At 37.6% G+C, this 21561-nt stretch overlaps 1 protein-coding gene and 1 long non-coding RNA gene across 2 annotated transcripts; one reads left to right on the top strand and one right to left on the bottom strand.

Annotated features, from left to right (window-relative positions):
- Positions 1-1435: 1435 nt before the first annotated feature.
- On the top strand, positions 1436-7874 carry LOC122829206. The gene is made up of 3 exons (XR_006370341.1): positions 1436-1482; positions 7355-7530; positions 7786-7874. It is a non-coding gene; the product is annotated as an uncharacterized LOC122829206 (long non-coding RNA).
- A 1883-nt stretch (positions 7875-9757) lies between these two features.
- On the bottom strand, positions 9758-20780 carry LOC122829205 (mitoferrin-2-like). Its single transcript, XM_044113576.1, has 4 exons — positions 20251-20780; positions 13369-13597; positions 13176-13232; positions 9758-12318 (listed from the first exon to the last, which is right to left on the bottom strand). Exons 1-4 carry the CDS (start codon positions 20587-20589, stop codon positions 11747-11749), a joined length of 1197 nt encoding a protein of 398 aa, XP_043969511.1. The 5' UTR covers positions 20590-20780; the 3' UTR covers positions 9758-11746.
- Positions 20781-21561: the final 781 nt, after the last annotated feature.

The following is a 21561-nucleotide window of genomic DNA, read 5'->3' as shown; positions in this document are numbered from 1 at the left end:
CACATTTTGTGATTTAGAAATATTTGTAAGGAATTTTTGCAATATTTGCTGTAATGATTGAGGTTAAATGTGACTCTATTACTTCCCTTAGCCATCATGGACTACAAGGCTTAAGCAGCAGTCACTTAAGCTCAATGATTTTGAGGAAAAAAACAGCAGTAAAATCAGAAAAAATGTGGAGATTTGTTGATTTTGTGTGAGTCTTGAGGATTCGTGACAAACTGGAAGGACTTATTGATGTAATTATGAGTTTAGAGGGCCTCATAGAAAGCTGCAGTGGGCCAGATTTGGCCCCCGGGCCTCGAGCTTGACACACGTGAGCCAAAAATGATTGTGATAAAGATTGATTTCCTTAAAAACAAGGATTAATTTCCTATGCATAGAGTGTAAGCGCGGTGCAGACTCTTTCCAAACAGCATGATGTCAGTAATACAGTGCAGTCACGTATCAGCCAAGTATGAGTCATCAAGCAGCTCCAGCTCACTGTTCAGAGGTTGTATTTGTATTACCATGGTAAAAGTGTCTCGTTGTGGAAATCTGTTAGCCTGCTGTATGAAGTAAGTGCCGAGATGACGGCTCTCTTTATCAGTTTGGACCGTGTTTCTTGGCTCACTTAATGCTCTGCAGCTGGGCGGGTTTCCGTATGAGCTGCACTCAAACGGCTCGTACCATTACTTAGTTTGTAAGCGAGACTCCGGCCATCAGTGGTCAATGAGCTGCAACAAGCTGCTGCTCTGAGAGCCGACAGGCCCGGACAGGCAGCGTTCAAACACAGAAACACGGAGAGGTGGTGAAATGCGGCTCCCTGGGAAACAACCAGCTACCAGGACAAAAGCACACAATCTTACCACATAGTTTTGTCCAAACTTCTACTGCAAATATCTTAGTAAACTTGAAATAAGACAGAACTAGCTTAAAAATATATTTTCAGCAAGAAATATGTACGTGTTTTAAGTCAGTAATACCTACATTTTGATTTAAAAAAAAAAGTACTACCTGGCTCCATTGGCAGATTATTTCACTTAAGATATTTTCCCCATGATTTTAGTGAAATAATCTGCCATTGGAGCTAATACTCATTGACTTAAAACAAGTTCCTATATCTTGAGATGTTACTCTTGAGTTAGTTTTCTCTTTTTCAAGTGTACTAAGATATTTGGACTATAAATTAGACTTAAATACTTGCTAATAACAACCAATTCAGCTGCGGCAACAGCAATAAATTTGTTTGGTGATGACATATTAATTTATGCCGTCATATGAAATAAAGTTTTCATAGCAAGATTTTTTCAGAGCTGAAACTGGATCTCCGATGAAAGAACGCTAAATTCTGAGTTTCACCCACTTCCTGTTTTAAGGGAATTATTTTCATGTGAGAAATTGAAAAATAAATAAACAGAACAAAGTGGAACAGTTCTGTTTCTTTCAGTTAGTCGGTTAGTTAGGTTGTTAGTTGCAGTTAGAAAGAAAAGCAGAAATCTGGTGAGTAAATCTAAAAATCATCTGCATTCTGGATGATACACAAGACATGAGGTCACGTCGCAAACATTGAACCCATATAGGCATAAGCAAGTATTTTTTTCTTGCAAAAATTACAACTATAAGGGCGTGCTGTGGTGGCGTAGAGGTTAGCACGACCCACATTTGGAGACCTTCAGTCCTCGACGCGGCCGTCGCGGATTCGTTTCCCAGACCCGGCGACATTTGCCGTATGTCTTCCCCCCCTCTGCCTCCCCCTTTCCTGTCAGCCTACTGTCATATAAGGGACACTAGAGCCCACAAAAGACCCCCTGGAGGGGAAAAAAAATTACAATTGATGTTAATTTTAATAAATACATAGATGTTGGTGAGATTTTTTGGTCAGTTGGTTAGTTTGAAAAAAAAAAAGGTAAATAAAACCAAAGGTAGGTTACAAAGAGAAAAAGCAGAGTAAAAAAGTATCATTTAAAGAGGCAGCATTGTGTACTTTATAGCACAATTACATAACCATGTTAACTTCCTTTGTAATAAAAATGCTATATGTATATCAAATATGACAAAAAAAATTTAAGTGTGTAATTTAATGTCTTGAAATTGAGTCTCTGTCTCTTTAAGAAGCTCCTATTCTTTCTGTTCTCTATTAACCCTCTAGCAAAGTTTTAACCAGCGTTTCACTGAGAAGTAGCTCCTATAATGAGTACAGCAGGTGCACAGCGCCACCAGGTGTTTGCTAATTGCTGGTGGCTAGTCTGAAGGAGCTGAGTGAGAGAGCCTCAGGAGAGGCCTGCTGTTAGGTGGAAGCCCAGAAACTTGGAAACTGCAGCTATGAGGAGGTGCTGTGCCTTGAAGGCAGGACTAAGTCCATCCAGGCATTTTGATTTCTGAAACATGCATGAAAGATCAAGGCAGCACGCCAGATATGTTTTGGATGAGGGAATAACTTTAAAATTTGATATAAAGCAAAAAAAAAAAAAAGTCAATTTCACATAACGCTGTAACTTTTAGCTTAATGAAAAACAATCCCATGGAATACATTTTGTTAAATCTTTCCAATATTTGTGGAAAATAAAAAGTATTGCTTTGAAAATTATAAGTAGCATAAAAACATTCCACCTTATTGTAAAGCATGCTCTATTTGCAGAAATCCTATGGATATGCCAATAAAACTAGATGCAACAACTACTAGAGTTAGCTTTTGTTACAACCTTCATATAAAATATAACTAATTTCTCTCTGATTTTCGGTTTAAAGATTTTAAGGGTCACATGTGACTGCAGCTTACAGAGCCTTGGCTGAAAAGGATGAAGCTATTCTGCAAGAATGCGACGGTTGAACTTGAACTTTAGTTTAGCAGCAATAAATCTTGATGACATTGACCTTTTAGCAACTGGCTGGATTGAGATTTCAGGATGAAGGAGGCAAAAGCAGCTACGCTGTTCACTTTCAAAACACATAAACCCCAGGAACTTTATTTGTCGCAATTGAACTTTGTACATCTACAGGCTGAAGTTTTTCTGTTTTTCTTTGCAAAACATCCAAATCTCATTCAAACTGGATGGAGAACATGAACAACAGTTTTTGTGTCTCATCACAGATTCTCACAAGGATTTAGGTCTGGACTTTAACTAGGCCATTCTAACTATATTTTTTTAGATACTGTGACATTTTAAAAATGTCGCAAATGTGTGATGTCACAATAAATGTGATAATTACACAATTATAAAATGTTATAGCTGTATATTATATAATATAATTGGATTATATAATTTATTATATTACATTTAATAATAGTTTATTAAATATATTTAATCCATTAAATAAATGTCATATTTCATAAATTATATCATCAGATATTTTCTTGAGTCAAGGATTTAAGTTCTTCTAAAAGTAAAATAAGTAAATATAACTTGGTAATGTGAGTGGAAATAATGCAGACGTGTGTTTGTTCTGTTAGGTGAGGTCAGTCTTTTAAATAATGTGAAATAATTTTTTATCTTAAATTGTAGTATTAAGTTACAATAACTTAATTCAGGTTTAATGAGCAGAACTTAAAAAACTATATTTAGACAACTTTCTTCTTGTTAAATCATCCTGAATAATTGAAACTCAGAGCTGAAACCAAAAGGATTTGAATTTTGAAAGCAGCAGGTGAACTTTTACTTTTAAGTTAAGCCACTTTTGCTCCTAAAAACGGCCAAAGCCCTTTAAATAAAAACCACCCTGCCATTTTCTGGCAATAAGACAATTGTTTTTAAGGGTATGGAAAACGATTTGTTTCAAAAAATTTCCGGAATGCAAGTCACAAATCAGCAGGCACTGCCCGTTACCTAGCAACGCCAGCCACACCCAGCCCGTCGCCTAGCAACCCAAGCTGAGTTCCAGCTGCTGGAAAAGTCAAGCGCTTTGCTCCAGCCAAATATAACTGGACCCTTTCTGCGTTGTGCTGGTTTTATTTAAAAATTAAGGCCTGAAACGGTTTTTCTCTGCAAACGGTGGTTTTGTTGGTTTATTCTGACGAAAACAACAAACAGAAAACAACAGCGGTATGGGCTACACAAGGACATTAAGGCTATGTTCCCTCTGCAGCCCGAAGTGACCCAATTCTGATTGTTTTTTTGTTGGGTTTTTTTTGTTGTTTTTTTTGCCGTGTCCGTTCACACTTCGGACACTAATATGTATCCGTATTATAGTTATTGTATATGCGACCTGTACGTGTTCTCCAGTATGAACTGCAAACAAAAAAATATGTCCCGCAGAAGCAGTAGAGGGCGCAAAAACGTCACACATACAGAGCGACGTATGAAAGAAGAAGTGCTCAGTGCTTTGCCTACCGCCAGAAGGAAGTGCTGAGTATTTGCGGAAGTAAATATGGATTATTAGTGGAGCACAGCTTCAGATTCTGAAGTTGTTGTCCGACCTGAGCAGCATATTAACTGAATCCTCATTATCGTCCGTCATGGTTGCTGTTTTTCTACCCACTTGCGCATATCAGGACGCAGAATCGTGACGTTTGTGGAGTATCGGTGACGTCCAGGTCAGATGAATGCGACCTGGACAGTATGTCGCATTTAAATTGGATACGTATCGGATATCCAAGTGGATATCGAATAAAATCAGATCTGTGCTGTTCAGACTGTCATGAAAAGGTCAGATGCAGGTTGCATTACGTCAAAAAACAAAACAAAACAAAAAAACAGAATTAGGTCACTTCAAGCTGGATTGTGAATGCAGCCTCAGAAACCGCTTGCTGCATTCTTATTGGTTGCGCAGAAGGCTCTACTTTTGCTTTTCAAAGATGTATGGTTGTATAATTCCACATAAGTTGAGCATTTTCATGTGAGAGTAAATGTTGAGCTGGGGGGCGTGGCCAGTTGGAGATTTAAAGAGACAATATGCGCTGAATGGAGCTCAAACTATTCAGAACTGAATAAAATCTCATTTCTCAGTATGACTTTGTGCAAAAAAAAATGTAATGAGTATGTTTAGTATAGACCATAGATCTATTCTAACCTGAACAAGGAAACATAATAGGTCACCTTTAAACTTAATCCATCAGAAACTTTATCCCTGTCCTGTTTGCTGTGTACCTCGGTCTTCGTGATGCTGTTTCCTGACCAACATTTTCTAATAAACACCTGAGCCTCTCTGTAATGTTACCTGTTCATTATTTAGTGTGTCAAACTCAAGGCCTGCGGGCCAAATCTGGCCCATTGTAGGTTTTTATGAGGCCCTCTAGACTCTAAATTACATCAATAAGGCCCTGCAGTTTTTCACAAATCCCCAAAATTCACACAAAATCAAAAGATCCCGACATTTTATCTGATTTTTATTGCGGATTTCTTTCAAAATTAGGCAAAAACATGAAGTTTAAGTAACTGCTACATCAACCTTACCTGATGTCAAGTTATACTCCGGGACCAACACGACAATTGACTCGCACATTGTCACAAAAATTGTAAAAAGTCTATGCAAATATTTTTAAATTAGCATCACAAAATCACAAAAACAATCAAAATCCTGGATGAACCGATTAGTGTGAAAAATGTTCAGTATTATTTCATTTCAAGAAACACTTATTGAATGCCGAAACAAACAGCTATTTATTGATATTTTAACAGTTTAACATGTTTTATCAATACATTCCGGCACAACCGTCCCTTTAAGAAGATTCAGATTTTTATTTGGCCCAAAACAAAACAGAGTTTGTCACTCCTGATTTAGCAGTGTCAGTCTGAAGGAGGCTGAATATAAAACACAATGATTTCCATTTACAAAAGGTTATTCGTTTATTTTTGGGAGGGCGGTTTGGACCTGATCTGCACCAAGATTTGACTGTAAACTCTGGATTATCAATCTAATACAAAGAAATAAAGTGAGGAGCTTATCTGCAGCCAACTGCTAAGCATCAGTGGAGAAAGCTTTGAGCTGATTTCCATGATCACAGCCTGTGGGAGTCGAGCTCCACAATGAGATATCCACCAATCTGAAAAACTGACACATGCAAAACCTTTATAGAAGTGCTCTGTGGAGGCTGCACAGTGTCTTCTCTGTCTCAGGCGTTGGACGCGTAATGCACATTGACGTCAGCTTAATAGATTTTGTAATGAATGGGGATGTTTGGAAATGTGTTTTTTAACTCGTTTCCCGTGTGCTGGGGTGGAAGATGGGAGGAAGGCCGGCCAACGGAGCAGCTTCAGCTCGTCCATCAGCTCCAGAAATCTAAATATTTATCCTGTGATCCACATTTATCCATTCACTGGTACCGCTTTCTGGGGCTAAAACATTATGTTTCTGGGAAGATACACAACCACACCATGTTTATCCAGTGCTACCCACTGAGATTTGTCCTAAACTGTCACTGCGTACAATAACACCCATAAATTGTGGTGTGTGTGTGTGTGTGTGTGTGTGTGCGTGTCTGAAAATCGTTAATACGCCTCTTGCAAAAGCTGGGAAATTCTGGAATCAGAAATATAAATGAGAAAAAGTGGCATAACCTTAAAGGTTCACTGTAAAACATTTGAGCCGCATTTAGTTATGTTTACTATCTTCTACTCTTTAAGTCAAATAAAATTAGTGAGTTTTAGATTTCTACCCTGAATGTGGGTTTGTGAAAGATAAACTTACAGCAGTAAGTTGTGTTAACATTATATTAAATTTGTCAAACCTCCAAGAGTTGAATAAACTAGAGATTTTAGGTTAACACTTAAAAAACTGAAAGAAGAAAAAGACAGGAGTGAGAAATATTTCCCAGAATGCTTAGTGGCTTGTTTCTGTATCCTGAGGTGGAAGAGCGTTACATTGATCTGACTCTTTTTTTTTTAATTCAAAAGTTCATTTTAAAGCTTGAGGATAATGTTCTGTTCACACTAAATGTTTCTGAGCTGAATTCATTGAGATGTTTAATAAAATTCATTATCAGATCAGAAATTTTGTTCATGCAACATCCGAACCTCCGAGCAAAAATGTTTTATTTATTAGCAGAAAATGAGAAATGGTCAAAATAGCAAAAAAGATGCAGTGCTTTCAGACCTCAAATAATGCAAAGAAAACAAGTTGATATTCATTTAGAAACAACAGTAATAATATTTTAACTCAGGAAGAGTTCAGAGATCAATATTTGGTGGAAAACCAGGAGGTTTTCAACGCGGTTCAGTGCAGTTGGGCTCTTCTTTTTGTCCAGAGCTGTATTTTCAAACAGATTTATACAAAACATGCCAAACTTATAGAAGGTGAAGTGTGTGTTGGTCCAAAACTCAGCATGTTTTGTCTTTATGAGCTAAACATAGACAAACCTTTTGTCTAGTTTCTCAACTCAGGGGGTTTCAGAATGTGATTAGGGTCTCTTTTTACCTCATTTGTCTTTGTACTTCAGTGATACACGCTTGCATGGAGTTGACCTTGGCTCTGACCAGGCACACCGCCATGTGCCTCCAAGACAAGGCCGCGACCTTCCTTGTTGAGGCGTTTCCGCCCAACTAAATGGATACCCTCACATTCATGTCACTGCCGCTGAGCAGCAGCAGAGAGGAGGGGAAGCAGAGCAGGGCGGTAAGTTGAGCTGACAGACATAAAACGATGACATGTCTTCTTGTAGGCCACAGGCAATCTCAACAAACACGAGGTAGAGACAAGATGGAGGCCGTGCTAATCCACTCCAACTTCAGCCAAATAACTGAAAATCAACCTTTTATTGAGCCATCTTAATATAGAAACTAAAAAGATCGTGGCCATTTTTGGGACTAAAATCAAATCAATTAAGTTTAATTTGAAATTGCATGTTTTTGTTTACATTTATGCTAACAGTTTGTGGTTGGAAAACTGGTGGAGATGGAAACGGTTTGTCTGCTGCAGTGAAACTAAATGACAAGCAAAGGCGAGGACACAAACATTTTACTCAAGTAAGTGGAGCACAACTTCAAGATAAAAGTAAGAAGTACCCATCCAAGAAATCACTCAAAAGTAAAAAAGTATTTAGTAAAAAGTTTACTCAAGCACTGAGTTACTCATCAAATTATCAGTTATTTATTATTTATAAAGTACATCATAAGATGGAACAAAACATAAAGTTAAATGGAAATACTGATATTTTAAGAACCAAAATGACAATAATTTATAAAAGTTACATCCCTGGGCTGCTGCTGCCATCTGGAGAAATGCAAAAACAACCAATCATAGCCAGGAGGAGGGTCTTAACGCTGTCACTCATTCTCATGTACTCGCTACTAAAAGTGGAAGAGAAACAGACATTTACAGAAAAACTGTTTATCTTCAGTCATCAGTGGTCATGCTAACTAGCCTGAGCATTCGCAGGCCATGCTAGCAGCAGTGTAGCAAACAGCGAGCTAAGACCCGCCTCCTGGCTCTGATTGGTTGTTTGTTGTAATCACTGGGCAAACTGGAAAGAGGCAGAGGCTCAATCTTTTCTCATAACATGCTGCCACAACATGGTGACAGTTTTAACAAATATAGCAGCAACATATTTTTTATTAAAGTTACACACTGCAGCTTTCAGTGCCTGGAAGCTGCAGTGGTTTGAGGTACAACTCCTTCATCTATAGATATAGGTATATAGAATCTTTCCATAGCAACATCATGAGACCAAAAAGTGATTTAAACATGTTCAAATCAATCTTTTAAATAAGACACACACACACACACACACACACACACACACGGCTATCTTTGCGGGGACTTTCCATTGACTTCCATTCATTTCTACAACCTAACTCGTACCCTTATCCTAACCCTAACCATTACATACCTAACCCTAACCAAAACCCAATTCACACCTTAGTCCTAAATCTGACCCGTGACCCAAAAACAGCGTTTCCCCTTGTGAGGACCAGCCTTTGGGTCCCCAGGTCGTATATGTCAGGAAAATGGTCCCCACAAGGTATTAGAAACAAACACACACAAACACACACACACATATATTTTCTATTGGCATTACATACATAAATTGTACACAAGTAAGAGTAACACTACTTCTACCTAATTTTACTCAGAAAGTAAAAAGTCGATTTCCAAGAAATTACTTGAGTAAAAAAGGTATCCAGTGAAGTCTACTCAAGTACTGAGTAAATTATCAAATGATCAATAATTTAATGTTTAAAAATTGCATCATCAGATGGACCAAAATATAAAGTTGTATAAATTTTGGTATTTTAAAGAGCAAAAATGACAAATCATTCAAGTAAACAAAAATGACAAAATCAAGCAAAATGACATCTTTCCAAATCAGTTTCTTTCAATAAAGAAAAATCTTATGAAACTTTAACAAAAACTGCAGCTGTGTCTCTGTCTGGTGGATTTGTGGTTGAAACATGTCTGTTTTTCATTCAGTGGGTAGAAAATCCAGAAATTTTACTCAACCAAGAGTAGAAATACTTCATAATACTCAAGTAAAGTCAAAAGTACAGAGTAGTAAAAATACTCCTAAAAGTAAAGTTCTTTCCTTAGTTACTCAAGTAAATGTAGTTACTGTTAGAAGTTAGTTACTATCCAACTCTCAGTATTTGAGGAAACATTTCTTAAGAGAAAAATGCAACTCTTTTTTTTTTTTCAGTGATGTAAAAGCTCTAAATACTTTTACATCACTTCTTCCTTCAACATCCTGCTGGAGTTAGTGTTTCTAAATTAAGTGTTAAAGCAGCCAGTGGGGGGATTAAAATAACGACGGTCTTGTAGATAAAACCTCTTATCGGGTATTTGTGGCTGGTTGCGCTGCGTCTTGCTGAAAGGAGAGAAGGTGAGGAAAGAAAGACAAGCAGACACATTTCTGGTCTCTCAGCGCTTGGCCAGCCAGCACCAAGAGAAGACCCTGCTTCTGCGAGGAGCTGCCTTTACCATGTTTATTTACAATTCACAAAAAGCAGGTGTCTCTTTCAAACACTGTTCAAGCATTTCATAGTAAGCGTGTTCAACAGACAAACTACTTCCTGTCCTTTACTAGCTCTCAGTCTTTGGCTTACCAGGATTTAAAACTCGGCTTGCCACACATACAGGCTTTCTTTCAAGGTGCAAAGCTCTGAATATTTACAGCACATCGTACAAATTTAGATTCCTCTTCAAAATAAAAGTTTTGGGGGTGGGGGGTTTGAAATATCTTTAAATACATTTCTACATCTTATCTCCAGTTTATGGCTTCAAAACAAGAGCATGTTTAGCTGTGCGTTGGCTGTACGGCGGCTAGCTGAAGGCGTGTGAGCGGTTTTGTTATCAGAGCTTCTGTACCAAGTCGAATAAAAGTGCTACTGTAGTGTAAGTACAAAATACTGACAAAAATAAAGACTCTCATCACCTTTTTTGTGGGATATACATAAAAACAGTGTTTAAAATTCACTTAGGAAGAATGCAATATGCCTGACCGAATGGATCCTGAAGACAGAGAGAACATTTTTCAAAGTCAGGTAAGAATGGGCCGGCGTATCGACCAAAACCAAACTGAAAAGATTAAACAGCATCATGGCTTAAACCAGGGGTCTGCAACTTGTGGCTCCGGACCCAGAAGTGGCCCTCTGCGCCTTTCTTAACTCCAATTAATATATTTAAATAAAGATACAAACGCAACTTTTCAAGAGTTTTTTTTGGATGAAATTATTCACTAAATATCCAGAAAAGAAGGATTTCAAATCAACCAGTAACAAGTTTTAGGTCAATTCCCTTTTTTAAAAAAAAGTAATTTATTGGCTTGTAAAGCAGTATTTAGTTTTTTTCTCTTTTTTTGTAATGCTAACTTACCAAAATAAAGTGAGTCTTTAAGTTAGAAACTGATTTTTTTCAGAATCAGGTTTAAAGTCTAAAATTGTTCCCCGAATAAACATTTTATTTCAATCTCAGCATAGAGATATTAGGTATAACTATATATTCTGTAGTTATACCTACAGTTTATAGGTAGGTATAAACTTTACCTACCTATAAACAGAAATAAATTAGATATAATTTTTACAGACAAAAAAATTATTTGTTTACATATTAAATGCTAAATGTATGCATTTTTTTTGTACAGCTTTGGCTTAACTGCTGCTCCGACAATGTTAATCTTTAAGCAAATGGTTTGTTTTTGAGTGCAAACTTAAATTACTAAACTAGTTGACGATAATTTCAGCCCTAATAAGTGTATCAAATTATATTATTTAATCAGGAATAAGCATTAATATCATGTGCGTTAAAACCGTGATACCATGAAACCGAGCGTCTCTTGCCGGCCCATGTCTTTTGTCAGTGATCATTTCTCTCTGTTGGCTCCATACTGATATCTTCTGATGCTTTCCTTGTTTTCATTTCCTTATTTCTTTGCTCTGAACAGTTTGACTTCCAGTCATCTGCTAATAACATTCGGAAATGTGCAAAAACGGGGCAAACTCAAACGCTCTCCTAAATCTTCTCAATGTTTTTATAGGTCGTTCCTGTTGCATCTGTGCAACACTGCGCCCTCTGGTGGTTAGAAAATAGCTGCACCTTTTACATCCTATACATGTCCGTGATGTTTTCCGTTTTTCTTTAAAAAGCCAGTTAGGAGATGCTCATCAAGAAGAACGCTAGAATAAAACACAGCTGGAGTCACAACTTCCTGCTTCCTCCAGGCGCCGAGTTGAACTCAGAGCCCGTAAAGGTCAACTTGCCTTCCCTGGACTTTCATATGAACTACACATTATTTCTGTAAACAAAATAAAGTTGACTTTTTTGCGCCAAGAACCTTAACCCGCCTTCTTTTGTGAACCGAATGTGGAGCTGAGAATTTATTAGCAACACCAGATCTGGTTCATTTGTCTCCGTCCCGATCGCCACGCAGCCTCTTTTCGTGCTGCCGCTTCGTGATGATGTACTTGAAGAACTCGTAGACCGACCAGCTGATGGCGGTGGAAGGCATCTGGTAGATGACTCTGGCCTGGACGCCTTTAAAGAACGCCGGCACGCCTCCGGTCCGGTACACAGTCCGGAACGCCTCGCTCAGACCGGAGATGTAGCGGCTCTCCGGACCCGAGGCCGCCGCTGCTGCCGCTCCAGCCTGGATCACATGGACGGCTTGAGCTTCCTGCGTGTTGAGGAGCGTCTTACAGACGTCGAGGGGAGTGGTTGCCGCGGCAGCCAGGGCGCCGGCGAGAGCGCCCGACACGACGTGCGAGGACGGGTTGTACTGTCTGTGGGGGTTCAGCAGCTCCTGCAGATACTCGTAGGTCATGAAGTGCAGCGCCTGGAACGGCACGTTCATGGTCAGCTGCGTGGTGTAGCTGCGGTAGAAGGCCGCCGGACCCTCCTGTCTCAGCAGGGAGCCCAGGCAGTCCAGAACGCCGCGGTAGGGCGAGTTGAACATCTGCATCCGCTGCTTTACAACTGAGGAGGGACGTTGAAAATAGAAGGTTAATAAGATTCTTCGGGCCAGGAAGGAAAGAGAAACACAACCGCTACACACTCTGTCTCTTTACAAACACGTTAGTTTGATTTTATGTGACAGACGAAAAATTACACAGAATGAAAACAAATGACTTACAATTTAAAATTAAAAAATAAATAAATAAAAATATGGGTACACCAATACCAGTTTTCCACCTGATCGTTGATCTTTACAGAGCATGACCGATTTTTCAACTTTTGTCTGAAATGTTGCTAAATCCCGAAATAAAATGCCTGAGTTGTATACAGTGAGATGAACATAGTTAACTGCTAATGTGCAGACATGACCTGGCAGGCTGGTCTGTCAGCCAAACCACTTTAATAGAAGAGGAGAAGAAGAAAGCATCTGATTTTTAGACCTTTGCTGAGGTAAATAAAATCAGCTTCACATGTAAATATCAGCCAATCATTGATTTTCCAAAATTAAGGAAATCAGTGCATCCTTACTAATACCATGTGCTTCTTTTACTGTTTTAGTTTAGTGCTGATCTTAAGGGTGGCCAGCAGAGGGCGCCACTGGTCATTCTTAAGCAGAGTCACATGATACAGAAACAAAGATGGCGGCAAGTAAATTCCAGAACAGAGAAGAGAAACGGTTCAAACAACACGACTGAGGATTAGGGCCATCGAGGGTAGAAAAGAAAATTAAAAAAATGGAAATTTAAGCCAAAAATTCTCAGTAATTTTCTAGAAGAAACGTGGAAATATTAAAAGTTTCTAAAGTCGAAGAGACACGTTTGAACAGTGTGTGTGTATCATGTAAACAAAAAAGTAAAGAGGCTGAAAAGGGTTTTTACCTTCAGCTGGGTTCATGATAGCGTCATGCAGGACAGTAGCTGCACAACCTGCTACACCTACAAATCATAAACAAATAAGAAATGAATCTCCCTCCAGCAACTACAGCATTTAGTTCACTGCTCTGATATTGAGCTTGAATTGGGAATAACATCTGATATTAAAGTACAAATTTAACTTTCTGAATAATCTCACCGTTTGCAAAGTGGCTGTTTGTGCCCGGATGAATTGCGTCGCTGAGTGAAAACTTTATTTTCTCATAGCAAGCGAAGTAAAGAGCGTGTGCAGGTCCGGCCCCCACGGCCAGCACGTTGACCCCCCTGATGGGGCGCCACAACCCCTCTGTGCGTACGATCTGCCGCAGCGCGTCCATCACGTTACGGTAGCGCGCCCCCGGCTCCGGGTGCAAACTCTGCATACGGGTCTGCAGAAAACACAACCAAACAACAATTAAACTGTTGCTTTAGGGAAACCGCTGCTCTTTTTAAATGTACTTACAGAGCCGTTCAATAAGTACTAGAATATTATTGGAAAGTCCACTCATTTCAGGAACTTTATCAATCGATCGAGGCTTTCTAGCCTTTTTTTTTCCCCCTGTTAATTATGTCTTTCTGCTACAGTTAAAGAAAACATGACATTTAAAATTGGGTTACAGACCAATAAGAAAATAAAACATCATCTTTAACATTATTTTCAAAAGGTGCTTTAAATCTGAATGACTGTATTCTGATTGTTTTTAGTCTAACTGCTTTAGAGATTAATAATGTGTAAAATATTTCAGAAGCTCTGATCTTTTCACTCCTTAAACAGAGAAAAAGACCAAAAAAAAAAACAACAAAAAAAAAAAAATCCAGGGTCAGAGCGCCGACCCTCCTACAAAACACCCAGAATTATTTGAATTATTTCATAACTAATTATTACATTTGAATTACTCAAATTGAATAATTCAAATATTAAATTGCACTTAATTTAATATTTGAATTAACACAGACTGATATAATCATTAGGCACATTTATTGTGAAATTTTACCATTTAATTTCATTATTTTAAATATTTAATGCCATTTTTATTGGTACATTTAATTCATAGTACATTCACATTTTATTACTTTAAGAATATTGTTATTTATTTAGGTTTTTTTTCCTCTTTTGGCCCTAAATAAACCTCAGCAGTCACATCATGATGAATCTGAAAATCAACCAATCAACCATGTACATTATGTCTGTACATCTATCTTCATACCAACACTGAAGATTCTGACTCCTACGATACAAGAGTTTGAATCCAGACCTGTGCAATGCCGCCCCCTGCTGGCCTGAATCACGCATCTCTTTTTAGAAGAAGATTTGAAGCAGTTGGGATAGTTGCATAGATTTAAACTGAATCTTTAATCAGTTAAAAAAAATAATAAATAAATAATAATAATAATAATAATTGAACCTTCATCAGATTTTCATTTGCATCTACCTTTATTTCCGCTTCGATTCTTGCATGAACTTTAGGGTTAGTTGAGCTGGAACCCCCAAAGAAAACACAGGTTCTGATGTTTGTGGTCTAAAAGCACAAAAGGTTAAAGTCCCGACCTAAAGACATACTGAGCTGCAACATGTGATGAAACATTTTGGAAACGTCATCAATAATCAGCGACTTCTGCTATCAAACCAGTGACCTGTGAGTTACTTTTATTTCACAGGTAGAAACTAAACCCTCCTGTTATGTTCTGAGTCAAATTCACCCGTTTTTAAAACATTTTTTTAAATAGTTGGAAGTATTTTTTGGCATGAAACTTTTTCTAGGTGCACTCTACATATAAATAGAAAATTTATTCATTTTACACATTTGCAACCCCCCCCCCCCTGCGTCTACTTTTTACATGGATACTGTTCGGGTCAATTTGACCCGGCAGTCAAGTTGAAGTGCAAAAAAAGATTAAAAAAGGTCCAATTCTATATGATTCTTAATTTCTGAGAAATAAAAAAAAAACATCATTGCACAAATATTGATTGAAATGGTTTGTATAGGAGTTAATAATCAGATACAAAAATGTTTTGGAGGAATTTTTTGGTTTCTGACAATATTGCATGATTTAACACTTGACCCACAAACATTATTGCTGTACCCTAGAAACGAACATAACAGGAGGGTTAACCAGGCCAAAGCATTCTGGTTGGTATTTATATTCCAGGCTGAATTATGAAATATGCGGCATTGTGTTTCTTTATGGTGGATTCACACTTCAAACAGTCCTCGTGATTGTTAAAAATCAACTGATCATTTCTTTACTTCACCAAACCTCTTCACCAACACAATGATCTTCTATGATGCATTTCAAACAACCTGAAGGAACGAGGAAACTGATAAGATTAGAAAAAGACAATTAACTACTACAGCTAAATTCCCAGTTAGAGAGCAGGGTGTTCTCCTGCATCAGACAACAGGAAACTAAAGCCCTAAAAAGAAGCAGCCTCGGCCAACAGGAAGCTGCTTTGTGGAGTTTTAAAACACGACCGACTGATTTTCTTAAACTCTGAAGACGTTAAAAAGAAGATTATTAGGGAGGAACTTCCTCATTCTGCTTCAATGTTAAAATAACTTTTACATCTCATTCAAAGTTTCACGCCACAGAAAAATTTTTATAATTTCGGCTGTTTTTTCACCCAGCAGTTTTTTTTTTCCTCCAGCTTACAAATCGAAGTTGATGAATGGTTTGTATGATTTTTGCACTATGCGGTTTAATGGCGTCTACACACTGGAACCTCAACATGGAGACAAAATCCGGCTCCCCCGTCATTCTCGGCGCAAGTATTTACATTCCAGGCTGAAATATGAAATATGCTGCATTGTGTTTCTTTATGGTGGATTCACACTTCAAACAGTCCTTGTGATTGTTAAAAATCAACTGATCATTTCTTTGCAAGAACAGCATCAAACCTGGATTGCAGGAGACTTTTCCGTACACACCCTGCAGAGACTTTCAGAGTTCAAATTGAACGGTAAAGGAATTGTATCAGTAAAGGAAGTGAAGTGTTCAGACTGACGCATCTCAGATAGGAATGAAATCAGATGTCATCACACCGGTTTCCTCGTTACTGCTTAATCTGTGCAGCAGAAGCGCTGCAAACGTTCTTCAAACACGGTACAAAACGTTTCTATCCTCCTTAGACGTTAATGGGTTGTTTGGAGTAGCAAGAAACACTGCAGGCTTATTTATCACTCATTATTGTATTCTATTAATTACTTTGTGCTTATTTCTCACACCAGTGTAGGGCTTAAATGATTAATCAAATTAATCGATTGAAAGAATGATCAACTAATTTAGTAATTGATTAATTTGTATACTGGAGTACACAGACTCAAAGAAGGCCATCTTCTAAAAATAAAATGCATATTCAGAGCAGGATTAAAGGCTACATACATATATATTCTGTAAATATGTTTTAGCCAAAACTCAAAGTGGCAAAAATGTATCTTCACTCAGTTCAGAATTACTAAAAGACTCCCACGTTATTGCATTTTAAGAAATAAAATGTTATTTTCTTATTTTAAAAAGGAACTGATTTATTTACTGATTTGAATTTTTTAATGCGTCTATAGTATTGCATAAAAATCCTTCAGTGGTACCATAAAATATTTGTAGAACGCACCATTTTTAAAAATGATTACTCATCAAAATAATGGGTGGAATAATCAACAACTAAAACAATCATTTGCTGCAGCTTTACGCTAATGCAGTGTTAAGTTCACTATTGAGTAGCTGTTCTCAAATAGAGTATTTATCAGTAAATTTTGATCTATAGAATATAGATCAATGATTCTACATACAAGAAAAAAGCGTATAAAGTATAGTTGATGTGATAGTATTGGTAACCTGTTCCTGGCAGAATCATCAACAAGTCATACAAAAACTGAGCATTAGCAACAGGAAGACACATTCATACATGTTTTAGGTTGTTACAACATTATAGCAGGTTTGTTAACCAAATTAAACCATGTTGGAGCAGAATGTTAAAGCTGACCTGAAAAACTGCTAAATATCTTTTAGTGTGAAAGGAAAACATGAGACGGCAGCAAACTGAGCATTCATGGGTGCTCAGGATCCAACATTAATGATCAGAAATTGATTAAAGCATTCTTTCTTTCTGCAAATATTTACTAAAAATGTTTAACTTCTCTAAGATTTCAAAAGAGGACATGAAAACATCTCATCTGTTCTATAAGTCAAAGTTTAGTGGAAGCACATTCAGAAGCTAATTCACAGAAATCCTTCTGTCCTAATCAGTTTCCCGCATTATGAACTTTAACCCATTAACACTGGTTCAGTTCATCGCCGTTTGGCAGACAGGTTTATGAACAATCAGATCAAGGTCTGAACCGTTGCAACACCCAGGTTATGGTACATTTTTTTTCAGACATTTTGTCCTACATTTGCTGATGATAGTGGGATCCTCGTCATTGCAAATTGCTTAACAGCTGGAAAAATCAGTGAAAATGTAGGAAAACGGGTGTGAATCACACACCTCCCATGTGAGCAGTGGAAATAATCAGATCTGTGTTTTTTTCCCCCACTGCCTCTCTCCTAAGAACAGCTGAAAAGCATGTGAGGACTGACGTGGATTTCCACCAATACCACAAATTACTGCATACTTCTTTACAAAGTGGATAAAAAACAAAAACAAAATAAAAACAAAACTTAGAGATTCAGGACATGTTTGTCACCTGTTGCAAAGTGTTTCACCTCTTAGTTTCATTGCTGACATTCAAACTACAAGCTTTTGTAGACAATAAAAAAAAATGCAGTAAACAGTAAAATTTACTAATGTTATTCATAAAAAGTGTAATTCTACACATGTAACATACTCTGAAGTTGTAGTCTAAATGAAATGTTACTCAAAATAAAAATTCTCAAATCACTTTAATGAGATTAATTAGTACTAAGATCAGTAGGCTACTAATATTAGCAAACAGTTACCTGTGGGTTACTCAGGTGCTTCTTTATAAGAGAAAGTGGCCAAGTAATGTTCAAACAAAAGATTACCTTAAATTAAGATTAATCAAATTATTTGAGAAATTTCAAAAAAGCCTCTAAAGCACAATATTTTTGGTTCATCCAGTCTCACAGTTGAGTATAATCTGAGTTAATCTAGTCAACAATTTAGGCAAAGTAACAAACAGCTTAAACTTTCAATAAAGCTAATTACTTCATCAAACCTCTTCACCAACACAATGATCTTCTATGATGCATTTCAAACAACCTGAAGGAACGAGGAAACTGATAAGATTAGAAAAAGACAATTAACTACTACAGCTAAATTCCCAGTTAGAGAGCAGGGTGTTCTCCTGCATCAGACAACAGGAAACTAAAGCCCTAAAAAGAAGCAGCCTCGGCCAACAGGAAGCTGCTTTGTCAAGTTTTACAGTAAAAAACGACCGACTGATTTCCTTAAACTCTGAAGACGTTAAAAAGATTATTAGGGAGGAACTTCCTCATTCTGCTTCAATGTTAAAATAACTTTTACGTCTCCTTCAAAGTTTTATGCCACAGAGAAATGTTTAAAATTTCTGCTGTTTTTTCACCCAATAATTTTTTTTCAGCTTACAAATTAAAGTTAATTGTTTTTGCACTATGCAGTTTAATGGCATCTACATAGACACTTTCAGCATTTTTAAGTATTTTTTTCTTTTTGACTTTTAGTGGACAAAAAAAACAAAACATAATAAGGTAGTATAATGGAAAAAGAAATTAGAGAACATTTAAAAGAGATCAGTCTAAAGTTTTCTACAGATTTGTGAATCATAAAATTGGTCAATAGACACTGTAAATATTGGAAGACAAGTTTGAGGCAATTCAGCCAAAAACAAGTAGTAACATTAAGATAACTTGAATGTCAATACATTTGTAGAGAAGAAAAACTTTGTTTTTCTGTACAATAACCAACATTAAACAGCTGCCCGTCACTTCTAACAGTAATATTACGTGTTCAAAAAGTCAAAAAGATCATTTTATTCATGCACCCACAAGAAAAAGAAGGCATGCTTACTTTTTAACAGAAAAATAAATAAATATGTAATCAAGGTGACGGAGATAGCAGGATCAATTTGGAGGCATTGCAGAGTGGCCTGCATCTCCTCTAGTACATTTGTCTCCTAAGCATCAAGTTGCTTCAAATGTATTCACTGAACATAAATCAACTCGATGTCTAAACATGCTGGGCGATGGACAGAGATGGTATAAGTGCTGTTTTAAGTGATCTAAATTGCTTGAAGTAGCAATTAATGAAATTTTCCTTTTTCATTTTCTCACAAGCTGTTTAAAATAATTGCAAATCAGCAGACTTAAATAATCAAATTATGACTAATTTCGGAGATTTTATTCAGCTGGAGTCTCCACTGTGTCTAGAGGCTGCTTATTCAATCCCAGTTACCCAATACAACCCATGTCTATCTCGTCACATCGGACTTTCCAGATTAGCTTCCCTGATGTGTAAAGGGGTATTCATAATCTGATCGGTTTTAATAGGCTCCAACCTGAGAAATAAAACCGAAACCTAATTCCCCAGGTTACTAATGTACTTAAACGAATTTCACTTGAAAATAATCAAATGGCAAAAATTTGTATTCAACTTAAAATGCTGTATGCATGTGCACAGTGAGCAATTTGATTTCGAGCAGATTTTAGAAAGGCTAATATAAGATTTAAAACTGGAGATGGAACAAAAACATTACATACATGTTGGAGAACAGACACATTTAGAGACTGCTAATGATCATTCAGAGACTGCTAATGATCATTCAGGATCAACAATTAGCATTTTTACCGCATACTAATTGTTAAAATTGCTTTTAAAACATACATTTCTTCTCCTGTGTTTCGTTTTATACGTCATACGGTTAGCTGACCTCTGTTAGCAAGGTTGGATCGGTTAGCTTAGAAGCTAACTAACAACTAAGCAGGCTTGTTTTGGGGCCTGCGCTGTCTCCCGCTTTACGCAACCGGGGGGACTGCGCACAGCGTGACATAACGAACTCCTCCAAAAGTTTCAAAATACATTATATTTCATAAATAAATGTTGTGATACCTTGACGCAGTCGACGGGATACATAAGACAGTGCTCCATGATTCCAGCCACAGCTCCAGCCAGCATATGTGTGCTGCTAGCTGCTCCTTGAGGCAGTCCTTCATAGTCTGCTTCTGGCTCAACGGAGGCCGAGGGCTCGGGAGTTGCTCGGTGCAACATGGAGACAAAATCCGGCTCCCCCGTCATTCTCGGCGCAAAGGACCCGACGAAGCCCCCCGTGGCATCCAAGACGCTGTTGCCAAGAATCCCAAATCCCGTCGCGGCTATAGTGCCCGTGACCCGCCTTTCAACAGCCGGCGATTCCAGGGTCGAGGAGGGGACAAACCCGTCCGCTTCCATTACGCAGGCGAACCTGTTAAGTCCGATAGAAGTGCTTATACTGAGTACACCGGAGAGCCTACTGTTAATGTAATGTTCCCGGTTGTTCACCTCCTAGTCCCTGTCCCCGTCCCCCGGTGTTATAGATTAACTGGTGGCTAAATGAACTGGTGAAAACCTATGCGCACCGCAGATGTTTCTAAATTGTAGGTGGCTCTGTTGATGCCTGTTGAAAACTGCTACTTGTGTGACTAAACCGTTTGCAAAACTTCACTATAAATCCCAGTTGAAGCAAATATGTTTAATGTTGCATGTGAGAAATATGTTTCAAAACAGAATTTGTTAGAGTACTGACAATTATTTTACGTCTTCTCGGTCTTATATTGACTGAAATGTTCTGCAAACATGCCAATAAATGTAAACAGTTCTGATATCACACAAACAAATTCCTCGCTCACTTAATGGAAGCCACATAATTTCGTTTGCACGAAATTATGTGCAAACGAAATTTCGTTTGCACATAATTTTGTAATTTCACAATATCCTTACAGTTAAAAGTTTGCCTGGCAAACCTGTTAGGCGTATATAAGACAATTGTTTTTTTCAGCGTTGTCTCTCATAGTTGAGTATTAGGGTCACTTGATGAAAAGAATAAAGATGTTTCAATGGTGAGAAAAAATATCAACAATAAAGAAGAAATGACTGCCACATAGATCTGCGGTAGCCATGTCTTTTGTAAGTGAACTAGAAAATAAACTTTAACATGTTACAAAAACAGTCTTTAAAAAGATTTCGCTATTGTTTTTGTGGATATCTAATTGAAATATCATACAATATAAGGGAGATGTGAAAAACAACACAGTCAGTCGATCATTTTAAACATTTTATTTTTAATCCCATGGCTCTTCAACATTTATGTCGGCTTGCAGGGATTCATCTTTGCTTTGAGATCTGTTTATGGCATCTTGAGAGCAATTTCGATCTTTCTTTGAC

Source organism: Gambusia affinis, linkage group LG04 (genome assembly GCF_019740435.1).
Source record: "Gambusia affinis linkage group LG04, SWU_Gaff_1.0, whole genome shotgun sequence".
Taxonomy (NCBI): Eukaryota; Metazoa; Chordata; class Actinopteri; order Cyprinodontiformes; family Poeciliidae; genus Gambusia; species Gambusia affinis.
This window is presented reverse-complemented; position numbering and strand designations above follow the sequence as displayed.

Bases quoted from the DNA above. Each gene is read 5' to 3' on its own strand.
- LOC122829205 (XM_044113576.1), bottom strand. From the start codon at position 20,589: ATGGAAGCGGACGGGTTTGTCCCCTCCTCGACCCTGGAATCGCCGGCT. The intron at 13,233-13,368 runs GTGAGATTATTC...TATGATTTGTAG, and splicing joins AAACAGCCACTTTGCAAACG to GTGTAGCAGGTTGTGCAGCT. The intron at 12,319-13,175 runs GTAAAAACCCTT...GTCCCTCCTCAG, and splicing joins TATCATGAACCCAGCTGAAG to TTGTAAAGCAGCGGATGCAG.